Source organism: Marmota monax, unplaced genomic scaffold (assembly GCF_021218885.2).
Source record: "Marmota monax isolate L192 unplaced genomic scaffold, Marmota_monax_Labrador192_F-V1.1 WCK01_AAM20220418_F8-fsc00205, whole genome shotgun sequence".
Classification (NCBI taxonomy): Eukaryota; Metazoa; Chordata; class Mammalia; order Rodentia; family Sciuridae; genus Marmota; species Marmota monax.
Genome location: NW_026692417.1, coordinates 2,603,747 through 2,625,519, shown reverse-complemented (window position 1 = coordinate 2,625,519; position 21,773 = coordinate 2,603,747). Strand labels below are relative to the sequence as shown.

The 21,773-nt window shown below is 54.4% G+C and overlaps 2 protein-coding genes across 6 annotated transcripts in view; one reads left to right on the top strand and one right to left on the bottom strand.

Moving 5' to 3' along the window:
- The window catches only part of G6pc3 (glucose-6-phosphatase catalytic subunit 3), a 29,724-nt gene extending 10,324 nt beyond the window's left edge, over positions 1-19,400 (top strand). The window contains exon 8 of one of the 2 annotated variants that reach the window (XR_009226676.1): positions 19,311-19,400. The gene's annotated coding sequence lies outside the window, so the exon portion shown is untranslated. Of the gene's footprint in view, positions 1-4,878; positions 5,232-19,310 lie in introns of those variants that run through there. The other variant, XR_009226675.1, reaches the window with a different exon arrangement.
- The window catches only part of Hdac5 (histone deacetylase 5), a 35,627-nt gene that overhangs the window by 3,543 nt on the left and 10,311 nt on the right, over positions 1-21,773 (bottom strand). The window contains exons 3-20 of one of the 4 annotated variants that reach the window (XM_046442825.2): positions 19,622-19,788; positions 8,265-8,524; positions 8,039-8,183; positions 7,825-7,939; positions 7,432-7,562; positions 7,129-7,275; positions 6,929-7,041; positions 6,468-6,599; positions 6,008-6,230; positions 4,408-4,619; positions 3,865-4,158; positions 2,975-3,140; positions 2,197-2,330; positions 1,747-1,867; positions 1,220-1,269; positions 981-1,088; positions 514-569; positions 303-390 (exon numbers count right to left, since the gene is read on the bottom strand). In XM_046442825.2, the coding sequence (XP_046298781.1) occupies positions 303-390; positions 514-569; positions 981-1,088; positions 1,220-1,269; positions 1,747-1,867; positions 2,197-2,330; positions 2,975-3,140; positions 3,865-4,158; positions 4,408-4,619; positions 6,008-6,230; positions 6,468-6,599; positions 6,929-7,041; positions 7,129-7,275; positions 7,432-7,562; positions 7,825-7,939; positions 8,039-8,183; positions 8,265-8,524; positions 19,622-19,772 (2,646 nt within the window). In that variant the 5' untranslated portion in view covers positions 19,773-19,788. Of the gene's footprint in view, positions 1-302; positions 391-513; positions 570-980; positions 1,089-1,219; positions 1,270-1,746; positions 1,868-2,196; positions 2,331-2,974; positions 3,141-3,864; positions 4,159-4,407; positions 4,620-6,007; positions 6,231-6,467; positions 6,600-6,928; positions 7,042-7,128; positions 7,276-7,431; positions 7,563-7,824; positions 7,940-8,038; positions 8,184-8,264; positions 8,525-19,621; positions 20,140-21,773 lie in introns of those variants that run through there. The other 3 variants (XM_046442827.2, XM_046442828.2, XM_046442826.2) reach the window with 3 other exon arrangements.

The following is a 21,773-nucleotide window of genomic DNA, read 5'->3' as shown; positions in this document are numbered from 1 at the left end:
GTGGTGGCACACCTGTCTACTGTAGGAAATCCTTCAGCTGCTTGAGGCTGCCAGGTGGAGGCCAAGGTGGACAGAGGCTAAAAGTCCTCTCGGATCTCTAAAGGAGAGGAGGAAGCCCTACTGGAACCTGAGGACTGGGCTGATGATCCAGCAGAAGGGATGTAGGATTCATCAGTCATCAGGAGTGAGTCCCAGTGCCACCCTGAGGCAGAGTGGGATGCTTGCGGGGAACAGGACTTCCTGAAGGCTGCCCCTGGCCTAGCTCTGCCCACCTTGCCCAGCCTCTCCAGCCCACTGCCTACCCAGTCCACGATGAGGACCTTGCCCACGTTCAGCTTCTGCTGCAGGAGTTTAGCTGTGATGGCTACAGAGTTGAAGAAGCAGAATCCCCTGAGGGGGCGGGGGAGAAAAGGGTGGGGAGGTCAGCTTCAGGTTAGGTGAGGTTCACTTAAAGAGCAAAAGACAGGAAGGGCCAAGGGCAGAGGCTTAGGGTGGGGATGGAGTGGCACTCACATGGCTGTGGATTCCTCTGCGTGGTGTCCTGGGGGCCGGATGATGGCAAATCCATTCTGAAGAGGTGCAGGCAGAGGTACAGAAACAAGAGTCAAGAAAGCAAGGTGGCATGGGAGAGGGATGGACACAGAAAGAAGCACGAGCCAGGCAGGAAAGGGAACACAGATCAGAAAAGCATGTATAAATTCAACACACCGTTACAACCTCAGCCACGGGCCTCTTGGGCAGGCAGGCAGGAAGTCCCTGCCCTTGAAACACTCACCAGAGCACAAGGCGTGAATGCTTGTCCCTCATGCCCCTTAGCCCCTAGCTGTCCCTAGTGCTGTCACCTTCTCCCCACCTTGGCACCTGAGTTAAGGCTGTAAAGGATAGTGCCTCTCTGAAGGGAAGTCAAGGCGGCCCCTGTTCCCCAGTCCTGAGGATGCAGGACAAGCCAAGGAGTGCCAAGGCCATGAGCACACTCTCACCTTCAGCTCTCCTGCAGCCACCTTGAAGGCCAGCTCTACCAGGCAGCCGACTGCCATGCGCACAGCACTGGAAGAGTGCATCTCATTCCACACAGTGTCACTGTCCACCTGCAGGGGCAGGAGAGTGCGCTTCAGTGGCCCCTTGCACAAGGAGGGCAAAAATGCCCTCTGCAGCACTGACCAGTGGTGGGTAGGAGCCGCCTGCCCATCCCCCCCCAACTGGCACACAACCTACTCACCCCAATGCCCCCACAAGGCAGCATGGCGTACATCTTCTGGCTGATGGGGCCTGCAGGGAAGGACAGAGTGACTTTGGAAGTTGCCTCAGTTGCCACGTATACAGGTTGAGCTCTGCAGAGGGCAGTGAACTCAGCCACAGAAAATGAAGGCGTAGACCCAAGCACAGGCCAGGCCTCTGCAGTCCACACCAGTTGGGAACTGTTTGTCCCTTGTTCTGTGGGGCATCCTCCCTCTAGGGACAGATGGCAGGGATATGACAGGCTGAGGAGAGGAACAAAGCACCCCCCACCAAAACAACCCATCACTTTCATCCTGCTGTCTAGCACCCTCCAGCATGTTCTGGCCAGGTTGAATTTATGTTAATGGTACCTCTGGAGGTACATGACATGGCAACCATGTCACCTCTGCCACAGGGATGACCTGGGCCCATCAGAACGGCATACCTACACTGGCCAGGTCTTCCTGACAGCCCCTATCCCACCCATGCGGAAGACATGCCCTGCCCGCACCCTGCCAGCCAGCCTACCGAGCAGCTTCTTGCTGTCCAGCTTCTGCCGGTTGAGGGGGCTGGTCCCATAGAGCAGGGTGTGGTATTCAGAGTGCACTGTCTGGATCTCCTCCAGAGTGGCTTTGCGACCCCGGATCCGCTGCCAGGGGGAGGGCAGAGAGTCCAGTCAAGGGCTACACTGAAGGCTCAGCTCCCCTGACGCCCAAACTCTGTCTACAGAGCCCAGGGCCATGAATCCATCTGGTGGTCTCAGGAGATCCAAAGGATTTTGAGCAACTATGTCCTGACCCCCTGGGAAGCCTACTCCAGGACTTTTCCCCATGGTCTGGGGACCACGAGGGAGGGACACAGGGAGGTGTCTGTGGGAGTGGTCCAAGGGCTGGGGTTGGAAAGAAGTTTCACTAGTAGGGGAGAAACGAAGGCTCTGGCTGAACTGAAGCTGGGTCTGGAGGAAGGGAGCGCGCTCACCTCACACTTACTAAGCAGGCCCGTCTCCTGCAGCCGGGACCAGATGCTCTGGATGCGGCCGGCGTGTTCAGGGTGCACATGTGTGTTCCCACACATGCACTGGTGCTTCAGCATGAACGTGTCGTAGACTACGCCTGGGCCACAGACCCTCATGTCAGCCAGCACTGCTCTGGGCCCAGAGTCTCAGCCTGGCCACCATGACCCTCAGCAGTGTTCACCCACCCCCAGCCTGAACACCTGCCCTCAGCCGTACTGGCCACCTGACAGTGCTGCCCTGCCCTTGACACCCCCACTGGTTTTGATATTGGCTCACTGAGCCCTTCCACTGCCCCGACGATGGAACATCTTCCTCCCCCCTCCATCCTCTCCCAGCTCCTGTGTGCTGCTCCCCATTGGTGAGATGGGAACATCCTTAGGCAAGATGTGCCCTCTTAGAACCCAATCTGTGGAAGCCTCATGGGGAGGCTGAGGCCTCAATTTGAACCCCACAGGGAGGAGAGGAAGCTAGAAAGGCAAAGACCCAAAAGAGGGTGTTAGGGCTCGCGAGGTGATGTACAGAATCAGGCACACTCAGTGGTAATGATTTGGCCTAGAAAACAGTGCTGCCCAATTGGTAGGGGCAGGGCTGCCCGTTCTCCTGTCTGGGGCAAAAAGTTACTTCCACTACCATGAATAGCTGTGGGGGATAGGAAGAGATAAAGGCCCACCTTCCCTCCCTCCAGGGTATGAGGGGACCTGGATGCTACACAGAGGAATAACTGCTGGTGGTGGGGCTCACCGGTGGTGAAGAGGTGCTTGGTGGGCTGGTCCAGGGGACTCTTCATGCCCCCAGGGGCAGCAGGTGAGGACTGGGTGCGGCCCAGGGCCTGATGGGGCACAGTGGCCAGGCTGAGGGGTGCCTGGTACACCTGCAGTGGCTGCAGCTGCTGAGCATCTGTGAACAGCTAAAAGGAGCAGGAAGAACCTGGGTGAGGCTCAGCCTAGATAGGAGTGAGGACAGGTGCCCTTGGGGCCTCCAGGGGGCCCCCAATCCAGCATTTTTCTTACAAGTCTCCTCCTGCCCCCACCTCCTCCCACTTGCTCCCTCCAGGGACAGAAGACACTCCAGCCTTGCCATCTCCTCTTAGGTGGGGAGGGTTGGGGGGATGTGATGAGTCACACCAAAGAGTAGCATTGAGGTAAGAGGCTGAGGGGCAGGGGCGGAGCGGGGGTGGGATGAGTCAGGCCCGGAGGGCTCAGCTGTGTCCGCAATGAATGGAACGAGCACTAGTCGCGCAAGCAAGGCAGACTGTAGTAACAGTGGGGGCGTGTGTGTACACACTCTCACATGCACGCAGAGACCGACGCACAAGCGGCAGACGCAGGCACAAACGCATATACACACAGGACACGTGCATGTACACACACGCACACACACACCAAAGCAGAGAGGCGGGAGCAGTCACAGATGCAGGGGGGCTGGCAGACATGCGCAGGCACAGCTCAGGGACCAAGAAAAGCGGCTCCTCCCTTCTACTCCCTCCTGGCCTCTCTTCCCTTCTTGATCTCTTCAGAAAGCTACTCCTGACAGCCTGGCAACTGCACTGCTGGGGAAGGGGACAGGCAGGCAATTGTGGAAAAAAGGGAAAAGCGGTGGAGACCAAGAGCCAGAACCAGGGCTGGGGGCACCTTTTTGTAAGCAGCACTGGACTCTTCCAAGTCAGGCCCCTCATCGGGGCCACTCTCGCCCTCTTCATCCTTGACCTGGATGCAGTCATCATCGTCCTCCTCCACCTCCTCCTCCTCCTCCTCCTCCTCCTCCTCCAGGTCTTCCTGTGTGCTCTCGCTCTCCGTAGAGCCTTCCCGGGGCATGGTCAGCGCTCCTTCCCCCAGCAAGGCCTCCTGCTGCTCTGTCAGTTCCTCCTCTGTCTCCTCAGGGTGGGTAGTAGGCTGCCTGGGCAGCTCCCCTGTCTTGGTGAGGATCTGGGAGCAGAATGTAGGGTGCATATCAGTAGGGGGAGGGGCGCAGCTGTGCTGCCCGCCTGGTCTGTCCTTCCCTGCCTTCTCCCAGGCAGCTGCCAGCCCACACAGAGCTTCTATTAAGCTGGAAAAACTCAAGGGGGCGCCTCTGAGCAAATACCCACCCCAAGACAGACTGAGCCACCAACTCTTCCTACCAGCCTGATCTTTCCTGGCCACAGCCCTAGGACATTTGCCTCCCTTCTAGAATACCTTGCCCAGCTGCAACTGCTGCTGCTTCTGCTTCTCCAGGAACTGCTGATGCTGCTGTTGCATGACCAGCTGCTGCAGGGCCTGGGGACTCTGTGGCAGTGGCGAGGACTGAGTGCGGCTCAGGGGCCGGTGCCGCGGGAGCTTGCCCACTGTCCGCATGCTGGTGGCCACACGTTCACCTGTCACCAACGGGGACTGCCCATGGAGCGGCACTATGAGGGCAGGGGAGGGGAGTAAACGCTGTTGACATTGGCAGGGCACAAGGCCCACTCTCAATCCCCCCACAGCCCAGATCTCCCTTCTAGAATATCACCACTAAATACTCAGAAAAAACCTCAGAGGGGCCTGAGGTACCCCATCCCCAAACTCCAACCCCACTTCTCCTCTCCTACATCTCAGGCACTGTCCACAGCGAGCCCTCCTGTATTCACCATTCTCAGTTTGCTTAATTTAGTGTTCATGTTGTCCTAGGTCCTCCATACGGGTAAACTGCAACTACTTTCTCCAATTGCAATACGACCTTCCTGATCATGGACCCCATGGGCCAGTAACTCATATCCTTCAAGCAGAACTTCTACCATGTCAACAAGTACTTAAGGGCTGATTGTCTAAAACTGTCTAATACCATAGCTACTGGCTATATGTGACTACTGAGCCCTTGAAACATAGTTTGTCTACATTGACATGTGCTAGAAGGGTGAATTACACACTGGATTCCAAAGACGTAATATGAAACAAAAAGTAAAATTCCTCATTGATAAGTCTATGTTTATTAATTGTTGAAATAATATTCTAGATATGTTAAACATATAGTATGAAATTAATTCTATCTTTGACTTGTTTTTGCACCAAGGACTAAACCCGGGGGCTTGAACTGTTAATCTACATCCTCTTAATTTTTTTTTTTTTTTGAGATAGGGTCTCCCTAAATTTCTAAGGCTAGCCTTGAACTTTCATATATATATATATATATATATATATAGAGAGAGAGAGAGAGAGAGAGAGTGTGTGTGTGTGTGTGTGTGTGTGTGTGTGTGTTTGGTTGTAGCTGGACACAACACCTCCATTTCACTTATTTATTTTTATGTGGTCCTGAGGATCCAACCCAGGGTCCCGCACGTGTGAGGCGAGCACTCTACCGCTGAGCCACAACCCCAGCCCCTGGCCTTAAAATTTCAATCCTCTTGCCCTAGTCTCCCTATTTGCTGGCATTAAAGGCATGTGCCACTATGCCAAGTTTCTTTCTTTTTTGTGTGTGGTGCTAGGGATTGAACCCAGGGCCTTGTGCAAGCAAGGCAAGCACTCTACCAACGGAGCTATATCCCCAGCCCTCTTTTTAAAATTTTTAATGTAACCACTAGAGAGCTTTAAATTACGTATATGGTTTGTATTGTTTCTACTGAATAGTGCTGTTCTGGAATATGAACTCATGATGATAGAAAATTCTGTAGGTATCTGATATTTCCAGAATGTGGAAACTGTTGATGGCCGTGGCAGGGCTGGAGAGTATCCCTGGCTGCTTCTCCCTAACATTTGGTCCTTATTTGGTCCCCCATAATAGCCAAATGCCCCTCCCTGGCAGAGCCACCTGCACACTCACCAGCAATGAGGGTACTCTGCTGCCGGGCCTGCTCCAGCAGCAGTACATGCTGCAGCAGAGAGGCGTGCCCATGCGGGCTCGTGTCACCCTCCAGGGCCACGCCCAGTAGGCAGCCAGGGATGGAGGATGTGCTCATGAACTTGCCCGTCAGTGTGCCACCCTGCCGCAGGGACTGAAGGGCCTGCCTCTCGGCCTCCTGCTGCGTCGACAGCTTCGGGGAGGCCTGGCAAGAGGTGACAAAGGAAGGGAGAGGTGAAAAAGGAAGGCAGAGAAGGCAGGGGCTCACACTCCCCCAGTCATACAGCCCTCATCTATCCTCTTCCAACCCTTCCATCCCAGATGGCTCTGGATAGGACCATCTGAGCTCTCTCAGGGCCTTGGGAATGAAAAAGTCTCAGCTGCGAGCATGCAGGACACCCCCAAGACCAGAGGGAAGATGGGGTATGTGCCCTGTACTTACGGTGAGGTGTGAGTTGGTGACAGTGACTGTGGCCTGCAGCCCTAGGGAGATGTTGGGCAGAGAAGGAGACGTGTAGAGGCTAAACTGGTTGGGGGAGCTGTCCAGAGGGAGGGCCCGGTGCTGGGGGAGCATCTGGGAAGGAGGCGGAGAGACAGGCATGAGAGCAAGCAAGGGGAGACAGTGAACGAGCGAGGCCTGGGGTCAGCCAAGGACCTGCATGGTGCTCCATTCCCCCCACCCTGAGTTCCAACTGGAGTAACTGAGAGAGCCCTTTGGGGCTTGGGGGATGAATCTCCCTTTGAGGCAACATATCCAAGCATGGACTCCACACAGGCACAGAGGTACACTCTCAGGCACACTCTCAGCCAGATTGGAAGGAGTTGCACTCTTCCTTCCAAGGGAAAAAAAGCAGCTCGGTGTCCCCACCCCCCCTTCCCCGTCAGCCTCAGTCAGGCCTGTACCTCGGTGGGGATGTTGGGGACTGAGCCAGTAAAGCCATTCTCAGCGATGGTGCTGTGGGAGCTGTTGGGAGAGCTGGGGCCAGAGCCGGGCGCACTGTTACACACAGACGACACTACAGAAGAAGTGGCTGTCACCTGGGCCTGCTCCAAGCCACCCCCACTCCCAGGCCCTCAGAACAGGGACACAGAAGAGCCCTTACCCCCAGGCCCAGCGCCTGTAATCTCCACTGCTCTCTTCTTAAAGGTGCTAATAACAGTCCCATCTTTTCGTCGCAGGAGGGGACTGCTTCTCCGTTCAGCCACCTTCTGTTTTAGCCTTGAACGCACTTTCAAATTGGGTTCAGAGGCTGGAGAGAAGGTAGCCAGGGCTCAGACATATCCACACACCTGCAGCCAGCCCACCACGGTCAGAGCTGGCTCACAGGGAAGTCCTGCCCCCTGCTCGTTCCCACCCCCACCCCAGGAGCCATATTCTGGGAGGCCAGATCAGGGTGCTCACATACCTGTTTTGCGGAGGGGGAAGTCATCACGGCTGTCATAGGGCCCAAGCAAAGGCAGTTTATAGGAGGGAGGCGTCCCTGGGGGGCCGCTCTGGGGAGGGGAACTCTGGTCCAAAGAAGCATGGTGGGCTCCCCTGGGGATGGGACAGATCTAGGTTACTACCCAGGCAGTTTATAGTTATGGAAAGTCCACTACACTTATGTAAGGACAGAAATTGAATCCTGGAGAGGGGAATAAAGAGAGTCTCATCCCCAAGGAGCCTGCCAAGCCTGAACATGGCCACAAGGCAGATGCTGCTTGTTATCTGGAGCAAGGCAGATGCTGCTTGTTATCACAGAGCCAGGCAGACCCTAAAAAGGACCCCTGTTCCCACACATGCCTCCCAGAGTTGTTACCAGCATTTAGGGTGCTGTGGGAGGGAATGGTTGAGGCCGCCTGGCGTGGGCTCCTTCGACTTTGACAAGAGGAATTCCTGGAGCCTCAGTTTCACTTCGGTGCTGGCAATGGCGCCTGCAGGGTAGGGCACAGGTGACTTGGGTGCTTGTGCGAGGGGCAGGGTGGGACTCCCAGGCAGTGGAATGCCTGCCCACCCGCCCGGCAGGGCCTTACTTTCTTTGCTCTTCTCCTTGTTACGCAGAATGAGCAGCTGCTGCTCCAGCCTTTGCTTCTCCAGCTCTTCCTGCCGCTGCTGCTCCCGTTGCCGCTGCTGCTCCAGCTCCTGTTGCCTCTTGGCTGCCAGCATCTCCTGCTGCTGCTACAGGGGCACAGAGGTGGGAGTGCTGTGAGCCACCAAGCAAGGGAGTGGCTCTGTGTGGCCCATGCCCCCCTTACTCACCTTGAGGTGCTTCTGCAGCTGGACCTCATGCTGCCGCGTCAGGTGGTCATGCTGTTTCTGGAACTCTGCAAACAGAAGCTGCTTCTGCAGCTGCTGCTGCTGCTTGAGCGCCAGGAGCTCCTGCTGCAGTTGCTGCTCCCGCAGGGCCGGGTCCACAGGGCCAGCCAGAGCCCCCCTCAGCTCCAAAGGGCTGGGGCTGCCTCCACCCCCACCCCCGATAGAGCTGGGCATGGCTCCTGGCAGCACCGGCTTTACCTCCACTGTGGGCACAAGAGATAGGAGTGGTCAGTGGGCCCATTCCCAGATCTCACTAGGCCCTGGCAGACAGGACTGGGGCCCAGGAGACTACCAGACAGGACTATCAGACCCAAAAGAATAGAAAAGTCAAATCCCTCTGCCCATGGATTCAGCCTTCCATCTTCATTAAATGAAGGTAAAGTCATGAACCTCAATTAGAAAACATGCATCAGGACTGGGAGTGTGGCTTAGTGGTAGAGTGCTTGCCTAGCTTGTGTGAGGCCCTGGGTTTGATGCACTATAGCAGGGAGAAAAAAAAAATTTTTTTAAATGCATGAGCATGAAGCTTGGTAGCAGATTTTAATAATACTGTCATTGACAGTTATCACCACTGGGCATTTTACATAAATGACTCATTTAAATTGCATAGTTACCTGACTTAGGTGCTATTATTATATCTCATTTTATAGATAAGGAAATTGAGGTTCAGAGAGGTTTAAGTGACTTGACAGGACACACAGCTGACTGAAGAACCAGGATGTGATCCAAGTCCTATACTTTTATTTACTGTCACTGTCTTATCTCCATCTCTCAGCATCATGCCCCCACTGAAGTCAATGGTAGAAGAGAAACTGAGGCATAGAGGTTGGTTCTAGAACGGCTGTGGTTAGCAGCCAGGGACCGAGGTAAATCCAGGTCTGTGGAGACCTTCTGGACACCCCCCTGCACTTCCTTTGGTTTTAGCCAGCTGGGAGAGATGGGGCAGGAAGGGGAGGTATAGGAATGGGGGTGGGACGAGGGAAAGGGGGTGCAGGGCTGCACCAAACCAGGGACAGGAGGGGGCTGGGAGTCAGCCTGGCTTCCTTTGCTGGATTATCTCCTTTCAACAGTTTTATTGTAATTACCCTGAAAATGCCGCTATATATAGAGTGAGCCAAACAGCAGCTGTGCTTGGGGGGAGGGGAATGAGAGAATGGGCGGGCAGGGAGGAGGTGGGAGGAGGAGACAGGAAAGGAAAAGGAATCAGACAGGAAGAAGGGTTATGGCAGGGGGAGGGCTGGAGCTGTGGCAGGACCTCACACTCCATCTCCAGGGAGTCTCTTCTGGAAAGAGGCAAAGGGGTCTAATAGGTGGCTGACACCTAGGGTCCAGCCCCCATGTGGGCAATGGGCCAAGGGGCCCCACAGAGCGCAAAAGCTTCCAATGGATTTATGGGAAGGCTGGGTCTTGACCTCTTGATCCCTGGGCACTGTCCTTGGTCAATGACTGCCACTACTCCCCACCACTGCTCTGTGGTTGCCAGGGCAACTGGGCAAACACTACTCCAGCAGAGAGCCCCAAGCCCAGCCCACACCCCACAAAGCCTACTGACGCCAGCAGGAAAGGGAAGGCAGGATACTGAAGCCTGGGAAGGAGGAAGCGAGAAGGGCAGGGCCAGCCCATCTTGTTTCTTTTCCATTTTTTTCTCCAAAGCAAGCCTTCACTTTCTTTATGATAGCCCAGGGAGACCACACCTGCTGGGAGACACTCCTGGGGCAAAATGGTCCACTGTAGCCCTGGCAGAGGAGATGGGATGGCAACATCCTGATGGCTGCCAGCAAGCAGGCCCAGGCTGCCACCGCCACTCCACATAAGAAAGGGAAGGGCACTGGAAGAAGGCTCAACGAGGCACCCCGTACCCTGTGCATGGGCCTGGATTTCTCCAGAGAACTCAGCAACTGAGGCAGGGTCAAGGCCACAGAAGGTCAAGGCCATGTCACTCTCATACCTAAATAAGCCTCTGGGATCCAGTAGAGGCAGGGGTGGGTGGGAGAAGGTAAAGCCTGAGCAGTACGTCTCTCTCCATCCCACCACCCCTTCTCCCCACAGCACTGTTGGGCACATTCCTCTGTGGTTTTCCCGTCAGCCGCACTGACGACTCTGTGGCCACCAAGTCAGAGCCACATCTGCAGGAGTGGCCAGATGTGGCCAAGAGGGTGGAGTTTTACACACACACACACACACACACACACACACAGTATCACTCTCCAAACCCAAGTCCTGTCCCAGCACCAGGAGAAAGGGCCCTTGAAAACTGCAGAGGGCCTTTGTAGAAGTGACCAGCCCTAGTCCGGGGTTTAAAGCAGGGTGGCAAGCAAGGAGCCAGTGGCCAGCCTCAGCTCTCCCCAGCCCCTGTGGTGTTTGGCAAGGCCCCAGGCTGACTGGAGAGTTATGTGTTCCTAGGCAAGGCTGGATTGGCCTGTGACACTGATCACTAAGCCAAGAGGTAGACGGGCTTCAACCTGCTACTCCCAGCAGAACTGGGGCCGCGGGAGCCGGATGCCAGCCCGCCCGACCAGGGAAGGGCAGGGGTCCAAGCACTCCTGGCTCCCAATAGATAACCCTGCCTCAGGCTGGAACTGCAGCCAGGAGGGCTGGCTTCCCTTGCAGGAGCCCTGAGGAGAGCACACGGGTTCAGACAAGGGGAATCTCCCACCACCACCACTGAGATGGTGGGCCCAGCACTGCAGCGGGAGCCACAGCCCCATTGGTATGCAGGTGGCGGGCAGCCAGAGGGCTCTGCCACACAGCCTTGCTCCTATTCGAGGAGCAAGCACAGACAATTGGAGAATGTTAATTTGCGGCAGCAGGCAGCTCCCCAGGGGGCTGCCAGATAAGCAACCTGGCACCATCCAAAAATGGAAGGGGCCATGGCTGTTTGGCTGGAATCAAGAAATGGGGGTCTTGGAGTCCCAAGGATGTAATCTTCCAGGCACAGAACCTAGAACCTGGATGTCCCTGGACCCCCTTTAGGATTTGTGCCTCTGCCAGCTGGGCATGAGCAGAGTAGTTGGTGGCAGCTGCCATCAAACCAAGCACCTGGAAGGGGAAGTAGGTGTGTCATGATAGAACTAGGCTCTTGGCTGCCTCCTGGCAGACCAAGAAAGGCTAAGAACCTCATAAAAGAAAAAGATTAGGTAGAGGGGTACTGCTCCCTAAGAGGATGGGTTGAGAGCTCTGCTAGCAAAGAGCCCTTGAAGGACTAGGAAAAGGGTCAGTGTCACATGGTTCCTTCCCTCACCTCCTAGGCTTTCACTCTGAAAGAGAGGTGCAGAGAACTGAGGGGCCAGACAGCCACCATCACAACCTCCTGTGGAGGGAAGTGGCAGAGTTCTAGGGGCATCTTGCTCCAGACTCTTTCCCAGGGCACTAAGACCCTTCCTTCTCCTGAGAATAAGGAACAAGTAACAACACCGTCCTGTCCTCTTGCCTCATGCAAGGCTTACTCACGCTGCCTCCCTGGAAAAGCTTCAGTCCAAGCAGCAGGGTGGCCAGGTGTTTCAAGCCATCAGAGTGGCCCTGCAGAAACCAAGCTCTGGCTCAGGAGGGGCGACCCTGCCCACTTTACAGGCACAACAAGGCAGCAGAGACACCTTAGTGATACTTCTTTCTCAACCTACTGCCTCTCTCCTTTCCCTGAAACCCATCAGCCCCAGTGGGTTCCCATAGCAGATTCTTCAGGCAGCGTAAAAAGTAGCCAGGCTCCTCTGGGGGAGACAGTGCAGGTGCTGATGGGGTAACCCTGAGACTACTGCCAACATAGCCTTAGTCTAAAAAGAGGGTCCAGTCAAAAAGAGGGCTACTGGGCCATGAGAAGCAGGTCTTGGCAATGCTTTGGGAACCAAGGTTCAAAATAAGAAACAGATCTAGCTGCCTGAGAGCAAAGCCAAGCCTGTGCCTGATCTGAGTCACAAGCCAGGCCCCCACTCCGTGCTCTCTCCGGGAGACAACATCAGCAATTCAGAATCCTTGTGCCATGAACTCTGGCCAGAGGGAAGGAGGACCTTTAGTTTCCCCTAGAGAAGCCCTGGAGTGGCCCTGGGTGTGGAACCTGCCGGGCACCAGTTCCAAAAACCCTCCTCCAGGACCTACCAGCCATAAAAGACTAAGGGAGGTGGGGACCCAGGATAAGGGAGCATTAAGCTGCTTGTGACATTTAAGGACAGAAACAAGGCCTGTGCAGGCAATCCCTGGATCTGAGGAGCTGCCTTCCCTAGAGGCGACAGGGTAAAAGGGAACTTTGAGATCACTGATCTGTTTTCAAGCCCTTCCTGACACAAGCAAGGAAAACAAGCTTCTCAGGCTGCTGTGGAAAGACCCATGGGCTAAACAGCAGAAAAGTAGGGATCCAAACCTGGTGGTTTGATGCCTAGCATAGGAAGGAGCCCTCTGAACACAACTGTACCCAGCTCCAACATAGGGCATCTCTCTAGAGAGCCCAGACTTGGCAGCCCCCCAAGAGGGTGGCATCTTCCACCAGCATCCATGGGCCCTCAGGACCTCCCTCTCCAGGATGAACAGTGGGCAGCTTCCTTGAATATCTAATTACCTTGTTCTGTCCTTTGGAGAATGTGGAAAGACTCTTGTCCTTGTCCTGCCTTTGAGAGATTTTGGTAAGAGACAGAGAATAGCATTTCACACTTCTTGCCAGATGACCCCTCCCCACCAAAGATGTTTTCCCATGATCTATTTCTGGGCTCTTACGTGACTAGTGAGGCCAATTTAGGCTCAACAGGTTCTACCACAATTCAGACAGTATTTCCACATGTGCAGGCTGGGCATGACTCTCACCTAGCAAATTGCACAACTCGTCAAGCAACACAAGCGAATGCACATCACGTAATGGTTAGGAGCGAGGACTCTGGAGTAAGAAATCGAGAGGGTTCGAGGCAGCGCTACTTACTAGGGCAAGGTGTTGGCTACCTCTCCATGCTCCATGCAGGCATCTGCAAAATGGAGCAGAGCACCTATCTCTCAGAGCTGCCAGGCCTGAGAGAATGCCTGCAGAGGAACTTGGCACAGGGCCTGGGAAGAGCTCCGGAGGTGCTAGTCAGGGCTATTATTAATGGCTCTTGACTTTTTATGTGTCCTGGACCCATTTGGCAATCTGGTGAAAACTATAGAGTACTTCTCAGAATGTTTCTTTTTAAAAAAATATTTATTTTATTAAAAAAAAATTTTTGTAGTTGTAGATGGACAGTATGCCTTTATTTTATTTGTTCATTTTTATGTGGTGCTGAGGATGGAACCCAGGGCCTCACGTGCACTAGCAGAGCTCTCTGCCGCTAAGCCCCAGCTCTAGCCCCTTCTCAGAATGTTTCTATGGGCCAGGGATGTAGCCCAGTGGTAGAGTGCAAGCCTGGATGTGTGAGGCCCTGGGTCAATCCCCAGCACAAAAGAAAGAAAGAAAGGAAGGAAGGGAGAGAGAGAAAAATTTCCAAAGGGCACAAAATTAAATGCTGAGTTATCTCTCCCTCTTTCTCTTTTCGGGGGGAGGGTGGTAAAGGGATTGGGACTGAACCCAGGGGTGCTTAACCACAGACTCACATCCCTTTTTAAAATTTTATTTAGAGACAGGGTCTTGCCGAGTTGCTTAGGGTCTTGTTAAATTGCTGAGGCTGGCTTTGAACTCACAATCCTCCTGCCTCAGCCTCCAGAGCAGCTTGGATTATAGGGGTGCACCACCAAGCCCAGCTAAAAATACAGAGTTTTAAGGATGACGGGCTCAAACTTCTGCCAGAGTGAGGACTTAGCTCTCATTTCAGACTGTTCAAAGGTCACTTTGTGGTCCTTTCCTATCAAAGCCCTTTGTGTGGGCCCCACACAAGCCAGAGCAGCCAGCAACAGGGTGCCAATATTAGAGATGAATCTCCAAAGGTAGTTTGCTCCCAGCTCTAGAATTTTCAGTCCATCTCACCTGCCTTGCTACCCCCAAGAAGGGTCACTGTCTTCTGTGGCTCAGGCCACAATGGCTGGGACGACTTTTGTGCCTCAAAACATTGCCTGACACAAATAAGCACACGTTTTCATCCCTGCTCTGGGACCCCCGGACCCAAACAATCCAAAATTCTTCTCTGGTCTCTAGCCTCACGGTGCTCCACTGCAGGTGACACCCTCCCAGGATTATTCTATATCCTCCTGGAGCAAGGACATGGGAAACCTTAAACCCTTCTTCCTGAAGGCAGAAGCAACATGAAACTGACCTCAGAGACCCTTAGAATGTCAGTTTGGGAAAGTCCGGGAAGCTCAACAACTCAACTTCCCTGTCTGACCAAGGAAGAAAGGGAAGTCAGAGGGGAGATGCTTGTCCAAGGTCACCTGGAAAGGAGGCAGAAGAACCAGCTCTTAATCTTCTGGCTCTCTCTGCCCCCCACTAAAAAACAGAAGGGGAAAACCTAAAGGCTGTTCCCAAATTTAGTGAGAATAAGGAGAATAAGAAGCCAGGCTCTATATTAAGGATCCAGGAAAAGAGGTAATACCTGCTTGGCTCCCAGAGCACCAGAGCTCAGAAGTACAGGGAAGGAGACAGGGTGGACAAAAGTCCCAGCATTCCAGAGGCAGACTGTGACTCTGAAGGACATTAAGTTCAGGGGATACAGAGCTTTGGTGGAAGGCACAGGATCTCTCTAACCAGTGAAGATGGAGTTAGTTGCTCTTCGGATGCTAGCGGGAGAAGAAACAGACTCCCATCTCCAAGCCTTTTCCAGGAAATACTTGGGCACAAAGCTAGAGGCAATTAAAAGACACACTAACTGTGCAAAGTCTGCAGCTGTTGCTGGGATTGTTCGCTCCCCACCTGGGGTGAGATGGAAGGGGCCCTCAGGCAAGAGATCTGACTCCACTCTCCATGTACAACCCAACCCAAATGTCCAGCAAGGCACCCTGCCCACCTGGCCACTTGCCATAATCCCCCACTCCACTAGGGTTTAGACACCTGCTCTCGGCATCTCAAAACATCCTCTTTCTCCAGACTGCCAGGCTGCTGGGAGCTGGATTCGCCTCTGACCAAGGCAAAAGCCACTTTCTCTCAATATAGGCACTCCTCGCAGGAGTTCGAAGGCCCAGGAGGGCTGTCCATGAATGCTGGTGACACCCACTGACAGACTGCTGGGCCCATGGCCCCTGTCCTCACTGCTCTTACACCAAGCATGGTCTGAACCTACTCACATCAGAATTACCTGAGATAAGGGCTTAAAATGTTAGTTGTTGGGCTGCCTGCGGCCTCCAACCTGGAATAATCTGAATAATTCCCTTGGTAACTGTGGTAAGACTGAGTTTGAGAGCCACTACCTCACAGTGTCCCCCGACCACCTGCACTCATTTCTGCTGCCAATCTGACAGCTGTTACAGCTGCGTGTGGACACAGTTAATCTGATTTCCTGTCTGGCAGCTCTGCAGTGGGCAAGGGACAGCTGAGGGTCTCAAAAACAAGAGAGGACAAGGCAGAAGGGAATGGGGGGAGGGAATGTGGGTCTGTAATAGAAGGTAGGCTCTGTTCCTGAGCCCTCTTCTCCCTTTAGGCCAAAATTCATGCAGGCAGAGAGAGAATTGACCAAGTGGAGCTCCCCAAGGCCAGAATGGCCTCTATTCTCAAACCAGGCATGGTGGCACATGCCTGTAATCCCAGTGGCTGGGGAGACTGAGGCAGGAAGATCGCAAGTTCAAAGCCAGCTTCAGCAACTAAGCAAGGCCCTAAGCAACTTAGTGAGACCCTGACTCAAAATAAAAATAAAAATGGTTAGGGATGTGGCTCAGAGGTTAAGCACCCCTGGGTTTAATCCCTAGTACCAAAAAGTAAAAAATAAAATAGAATGGTCTCTATTGTCTCTGAGCACAAACTCTGGAGGCACACACGCCCACCACATAAGATTGTACAAATTGTATACTACACATGGGCACCCAACTGAAGGGGCAAATTGGAGCAGAAACTTAGTTCTTGCTCCAGTTGTTAAGCCACACACACTAGCGTGAGGATGCATCTACCCAAAGGACCATCCACCTTTTTAAAATGTGCAAAAAGGAGCTTTTGTGTGGATTAATAATGATCCTTCACAGAGAACTGAGTTCAAATCCCAGCTCCAGGGCTGGGGCTGGGGCTCAGTGGTAGAGAGCTCACCTCGAATGTGTGAAGCCCTGGGTTCGATCCTCAGCACCACATAAAAATAAATACATAAAATAAGGATATCATGTCCAACTACAACTAAAAAATAAATGTAAGAAAAAAAATCCCAGCTCCAATTTACTGTGACCTGGGTTAGTTCCTTAACCTCTCTGCTCATTCTCAATTGTAAAATACAGTTATTAATACCCTTCCAAAGAGATAAGGTAAGGAAAGTCCCTAATACCCTTGTCACCTAGTATATTATACTAGTTCCCTTCCCACCCAAATCTTGCCCTTCCTACCTTCCCGGAATCCCTACACCTACACACCCACACACATAGTCATGCTTGGAATGGTCTGAGAGCATGAATAAGAATACCCAGGGAAAGTCCCAGTGCCAAACCTGAACCCTATGGCACTTCCCAACATCCCGAGCATTCCTTCCTGGCACTTCCTAGTAGGATTCATGCCCTCCCTGGATGGGGAGAGGAAACTCTTCCTCCATGCTTTCTCAAAATGTCCTGCACATTGCCCAAGTATCAGCTCTATGTAATACTGGAATGAAGGGAATCCAGAGCTCTCAGAAGAGAGGCAGGGAATTCCCTAGCTCTGTGTTTTGGGGGATCTCATAGTTGAATACAAACTTCAAGCTCCCCAAGCCAAGACCAAGCCTGGGAATCCTACAGAGCACTGGGATATGGCAAGGTAGCCAAGCACAGACCCCATCCACTAAGGGAGACCTCCAGCTGCCACTAGTGGAAGCTGACACTTAGTCCCCTTCTCAAGGAAGAACAGCAGAGAGTGCCCCTGAGGCTCTGGCTTGCCCACTGAGGACTCCCATAGCTCTCTCTCACCCAGAGGTCCAAACTCCAGAATAGAGCCCAGAAACCCTGCCAGTAGACCTGCCCCTCACATAGCATTCATTCATCCAGGTGCCAGGTACTGTGTGCTAGGTGCTGGGCACTGGCAGCTAACAAGACAGTCCAGAGAGCAAAGGTTGTCCAGAAAATAAGGTTCCCTGCAGATGGCAGGAAGGCTCTTTTCTCCAATCCCGTAGGCTGAGGAGGCCTGGGCGACACACACCACCCAAGAAGGCATCCCTGGACACCTGCCTTTTTAGCCACAGGCTTTTGCATCCTGTCTGGAGACTGATCAAGAGAAGGGGGAGGGGAATGTGGACAGGAGGGAAACACCAGACTCCCTAGGCCCTCATGGCGAGTTTATCTGGGGTGGACTTTTTTTTTTTAACCCAAAGGTTAAAGTGTTTCTATTTGAAACATCTATTTACATTCCAGAGTCCAAAAAAAAAAAAAAAAACACACAGCCAAGCTCCAGGCCTATATCTGTCCCCAGCCACGTCACAGACACAGCATCAGAGTTGCTCAGGGGGAACATTCTTACATTCTTAGCCCTCTCCCCGAGCCGCTGGGGTGACTCACACCTCCCTCCTGCCAGCATGGACTGCACTGCAGCTCAGAAGGCCAGGCAGTGTGGGGGAGAAGGGATCTGGAGAAAGGGGCCAGCTGGGGTCTGTCCAGGGCAGGTAGGCCTAGAGAATGGGCCAGTGAGTGGGGTCCCAGCTTGCAAGGTTTCAGGCATCTACTTTGCAGGAGGTGAGTGAACAAGCTGAGGAAACTCTGGGCCAACTGCTGGCTGCCACTGGTAGGAAGGGAAGGTAGGGCCAGCGCAGGAGGGCGGACAGAGAGCAACCAACCAGGCAGAGCTGCCCCACCATTCCTTTGTTTTGCAGGAGATGCTAGGACTCAAGGTGTTGAGTCCCAGGGCTGGGAGAAGTCAGGGAGGGTCTTTAGCTGAAGCTTTAGAGGCTCAATTAGACTAAGGCATGTTTTCATCTTATCCCAGGGGCCTTAGTGGGTGGGTACCCTGCAGGACTGGCACACAGTATTATGCCCCATCCCAGAAGTCCCTACAGGGTTAGCCCGAGGATCATGCCTCCATCAAGAGGTCCGTGTGGACACTCTGTAGGACTGGTCTCCAGGGCTATTCCCCTTCACTAGGGCATGGACATCCCTGTCCAGGCAGATGGCAAATCATATTCCAAGGATTTTTCAAAACTTCCCAAAACATTCATCCTCTGACATATGCCAGTTCCATTACAACCTACACCTGGGTAGTTCAGTGCCAAATCACAGGCTCTGAGATTTGAAGGTGCTCTCACCTTCTAATCCAAATCTTGGGATCCACACCACATATCCAGAACAAGGACTCCCCACCGTACACACACACATTCACATTCTCATTCTCTCTCCTCTCTCTCTCTCTCTCTCTCTCTCTCTCTCTCTCTCTCTCTCATGAGTGCCAAGCCACTGCCAGGAGGGGCCAAGCAGGCATGGGTCCAGCAGGCCCCTCCCGGGAGGAAGCATCTTGTGGTGCCGGCCTGGTGGGAAGGCTGTGCCAGAAGAGCCTGATGCTGCCAACAGGTTCCTGGGAGTGAGGGAAGGAGTGGCACAGCTCTGGGGAGCCCCACCCCCAGCCAAGGGCCAAAAAAGTTCCTACTGAGAAGATGATAGAGTCCAGGGTCCTCAAGCCCACCTGACCCACCTCTCCATTCTCAGGAGGTGGGAGTAAACCAAGACCTGGGACAGGAGAGATATGGGGGAGCTAAAAGCTAAGGCAGCAAGCATCCACTCCAACATCCTAGTTGCCAGTCTCTTCCTAATCTATGCCAGTGTCCAGTTCTAAGGAGACTTTTGTTTGGGGATTTGCCAAAGTCTCTATACCTAAATTTCCAACCCAAAAACCAAACCAAAGGAGTTGGAGTACTTTCATGCTTGTGGACACCACAGACGTGCCCAAACATGGGGATCAGGCAGCCTAGAGACAGGTCACTGACCCACTTCTTCCCCTCTGACCATGTTGCCAACTAGGCCAGGATCTTCTAGCAAGCCCCAGCCCCCAGCAGCTGAGATGAACCCTGCCAGAGGAAAAAGGCACAGGAGGGATGCAGCAGAGTACAGGTAGGAGGCACACTGGAAGTACAGCTCTGGGCAAGGAGGGCAGGGGCATTGGCAGGGAGGTCATTCATGGGAGCACAGCTTCCCCAATCTCACGGATGCTCAGCAGAGCCCTCAAGAAAGACCAAAGTAGGAGGATCCGGGCAGGACTTGGAGGAAGATACTCAGCCCAGACACAAGGATGCCCAACACCAGAGGGCAGGTGGGGACACAGAGGCACTTACCTGCGACAGGTATGCTGTGCAGAGGAGTCCGTGGCAGGATTTCCAAGGATGGTTCCCGGCCTGACATGCCATCTGCTGAGAAACAGGACTCTGTCTCATAGATGGTCTGCAGCATCTCCACCAGCCCCTGCGCCTTGGGCACCAGCAGCATGCCCAGGAGGGGCCGCCTGAGGCGGGAGCCAACCAGGGGAAGGCGGTCAATGGACTGGCTGTTCAGGGACTCCCTCAGGCCACTGCCACTGGGCCCCCTAAGGCAGGGAGGCACCTCATCCGGCCTGGGCGCTCCAGTTGGCTGCCGGAGCCTGGAGGCCTGGGAGCTGCAAGCCTGCTCTCTTTAGGGGAGCCTGGACCACAGGGCCGTCCTCACTTCCCAGGAGTGGGGTATGGCTGAGTGCTCGGGGTACAGGAAGGGTAGCTCGGCAGGCAGGCGGGCTCTCTGTGTTCCCTCCCAGCCCCGGGTGACAGCTCTGGGCCCAGCTCCCTGCTCCTCCTTCCCGAATGAGCCGCCGGCAGCTGGCAGGAGACTGAAATAGCAGTTGGGGGAGGGCCCTGTCTATAAATAGGTGGAGCATGCTCAGGGAGCCGCCGGCCGGCTTCCAGGAGCCCAGGCCTGGCGGAGGCCCCAGGGGGGGAGGCGCGTTCCACCCCAGGAGGAAACGCCAGGCAAGGGGGAGGGGGACAGGAGAGGGCCTGCACTCAGGGCCAAGGCCACAGAGCACGGTGGCCAGAGGCTGGGCTGGGGAAGGGGGCAGCCCCGGGTACCCGTGGGTCTAGGAGCTACGCTGGCCGCTCGCTGCTATTGGCAAGCAAGGGAAAGACCAAGAAGCCAGGTTCAATCCTCCGTCTTCTCCTTTGCTATCTAGAGCAGGTAATGGGTTGGGAAAAGGGTGACAGACATGGCCACCTGGCCTAAACTTGCACTTCCCTGGAGTCCTAACAACCCCCTGGGGTCTGTTTCACTTCTGCCCTCCTGCAGAGCTGGGAGGTACCTTCTCCACCCCCTTACCAGCAGGTAGGTCCCTAAACAGCAATTAAGGGGCAGTTCCCTCCCACCCATTCTAGAGCCCACACCTCCGAAGGCTGCTCAGCTTCTTTACAGGAGGCAGGGATGCTGCTCCTGCCTGCAAGCCTTGCCCAGCCCAGGCAGGGGACCGGGTAGCACCTGCCCATTCTCGGCATGGGCAGCTCTTCCCTGGGGCTGTGCCAGGTGGATTGCTAAGAGCATAACACACATCACCTCATTGGCTCTGCATGACGACCTCAGGAGAGGGGTGCAGATGGGGAAACTGAGGCACAGAGTGATTAAAGTCACTTGCCCTCAGTCATACAGATGCTCACATGGTAGGGCCGAGAGGTCTAAGGCTCAAGTCCCAGCTCTAACCACCATATCCCACTGCCCTTAGCGTGAGCGAGGGCACAAAGTTGCCCCAGGGTTTCCATCAATAAGTACCATCACCCCCAGCACCCAAGCAGGAACAGAGTTGAGGTTGGAGCCGCTCCAGGAAGAGTCATTAGCTGCCAGCATCCGGGCCTGATAGAGGTCTCGCTCCTTGAGCCTCGTTGGGTCATGGGGCCAGTGCACCTGCCTTCCCCACCTCTGGCCTGCTCCTTCTCCCTAGGTTGTGCCTACCACTGGTACAGAGATCCCACTTGGCCCCCTGACCTCACTGAAGCCTTTTAATAGCCTGGTTATTCCTGGGTTTTTATCCCCCTCCCCCTTCCTGATGTCACAGTTGCTATTTTGGAGGCCCCTCCTGGTCCCTCCTTGCCTCACCACCACCCCCCAACTCCAGGCACAGAGCCAGGGACACCTGTCCTCTCTCTGGACTGGATGACCTCACCCTCCTGTAGGGAGCCTGAGAGAGGCTGGCCAACCAAGGACATGGTGGCTGTGACTCCTGGAGACCAGCTTTCCAGCCAGCTTCTGTCAGTCAAGGATGGCAGAGGGCCTCCTCCCTCAGGTGAGAGAACACACCGATAGGGGAGGTGGCAGAGGAGACTTTCCCTGGCCCTAGACAGGTGAGATGTTCATGACATGTTCTGAGGAGTGCCCAGTGGCGGACCAGGAACCAAACAGGGGTCTGGAGTCACAGTTGCCCAGCTGGAAAAGGTAATGGAGTAAGGCCCGACCTAGACCTAGAGCAGGCACTGG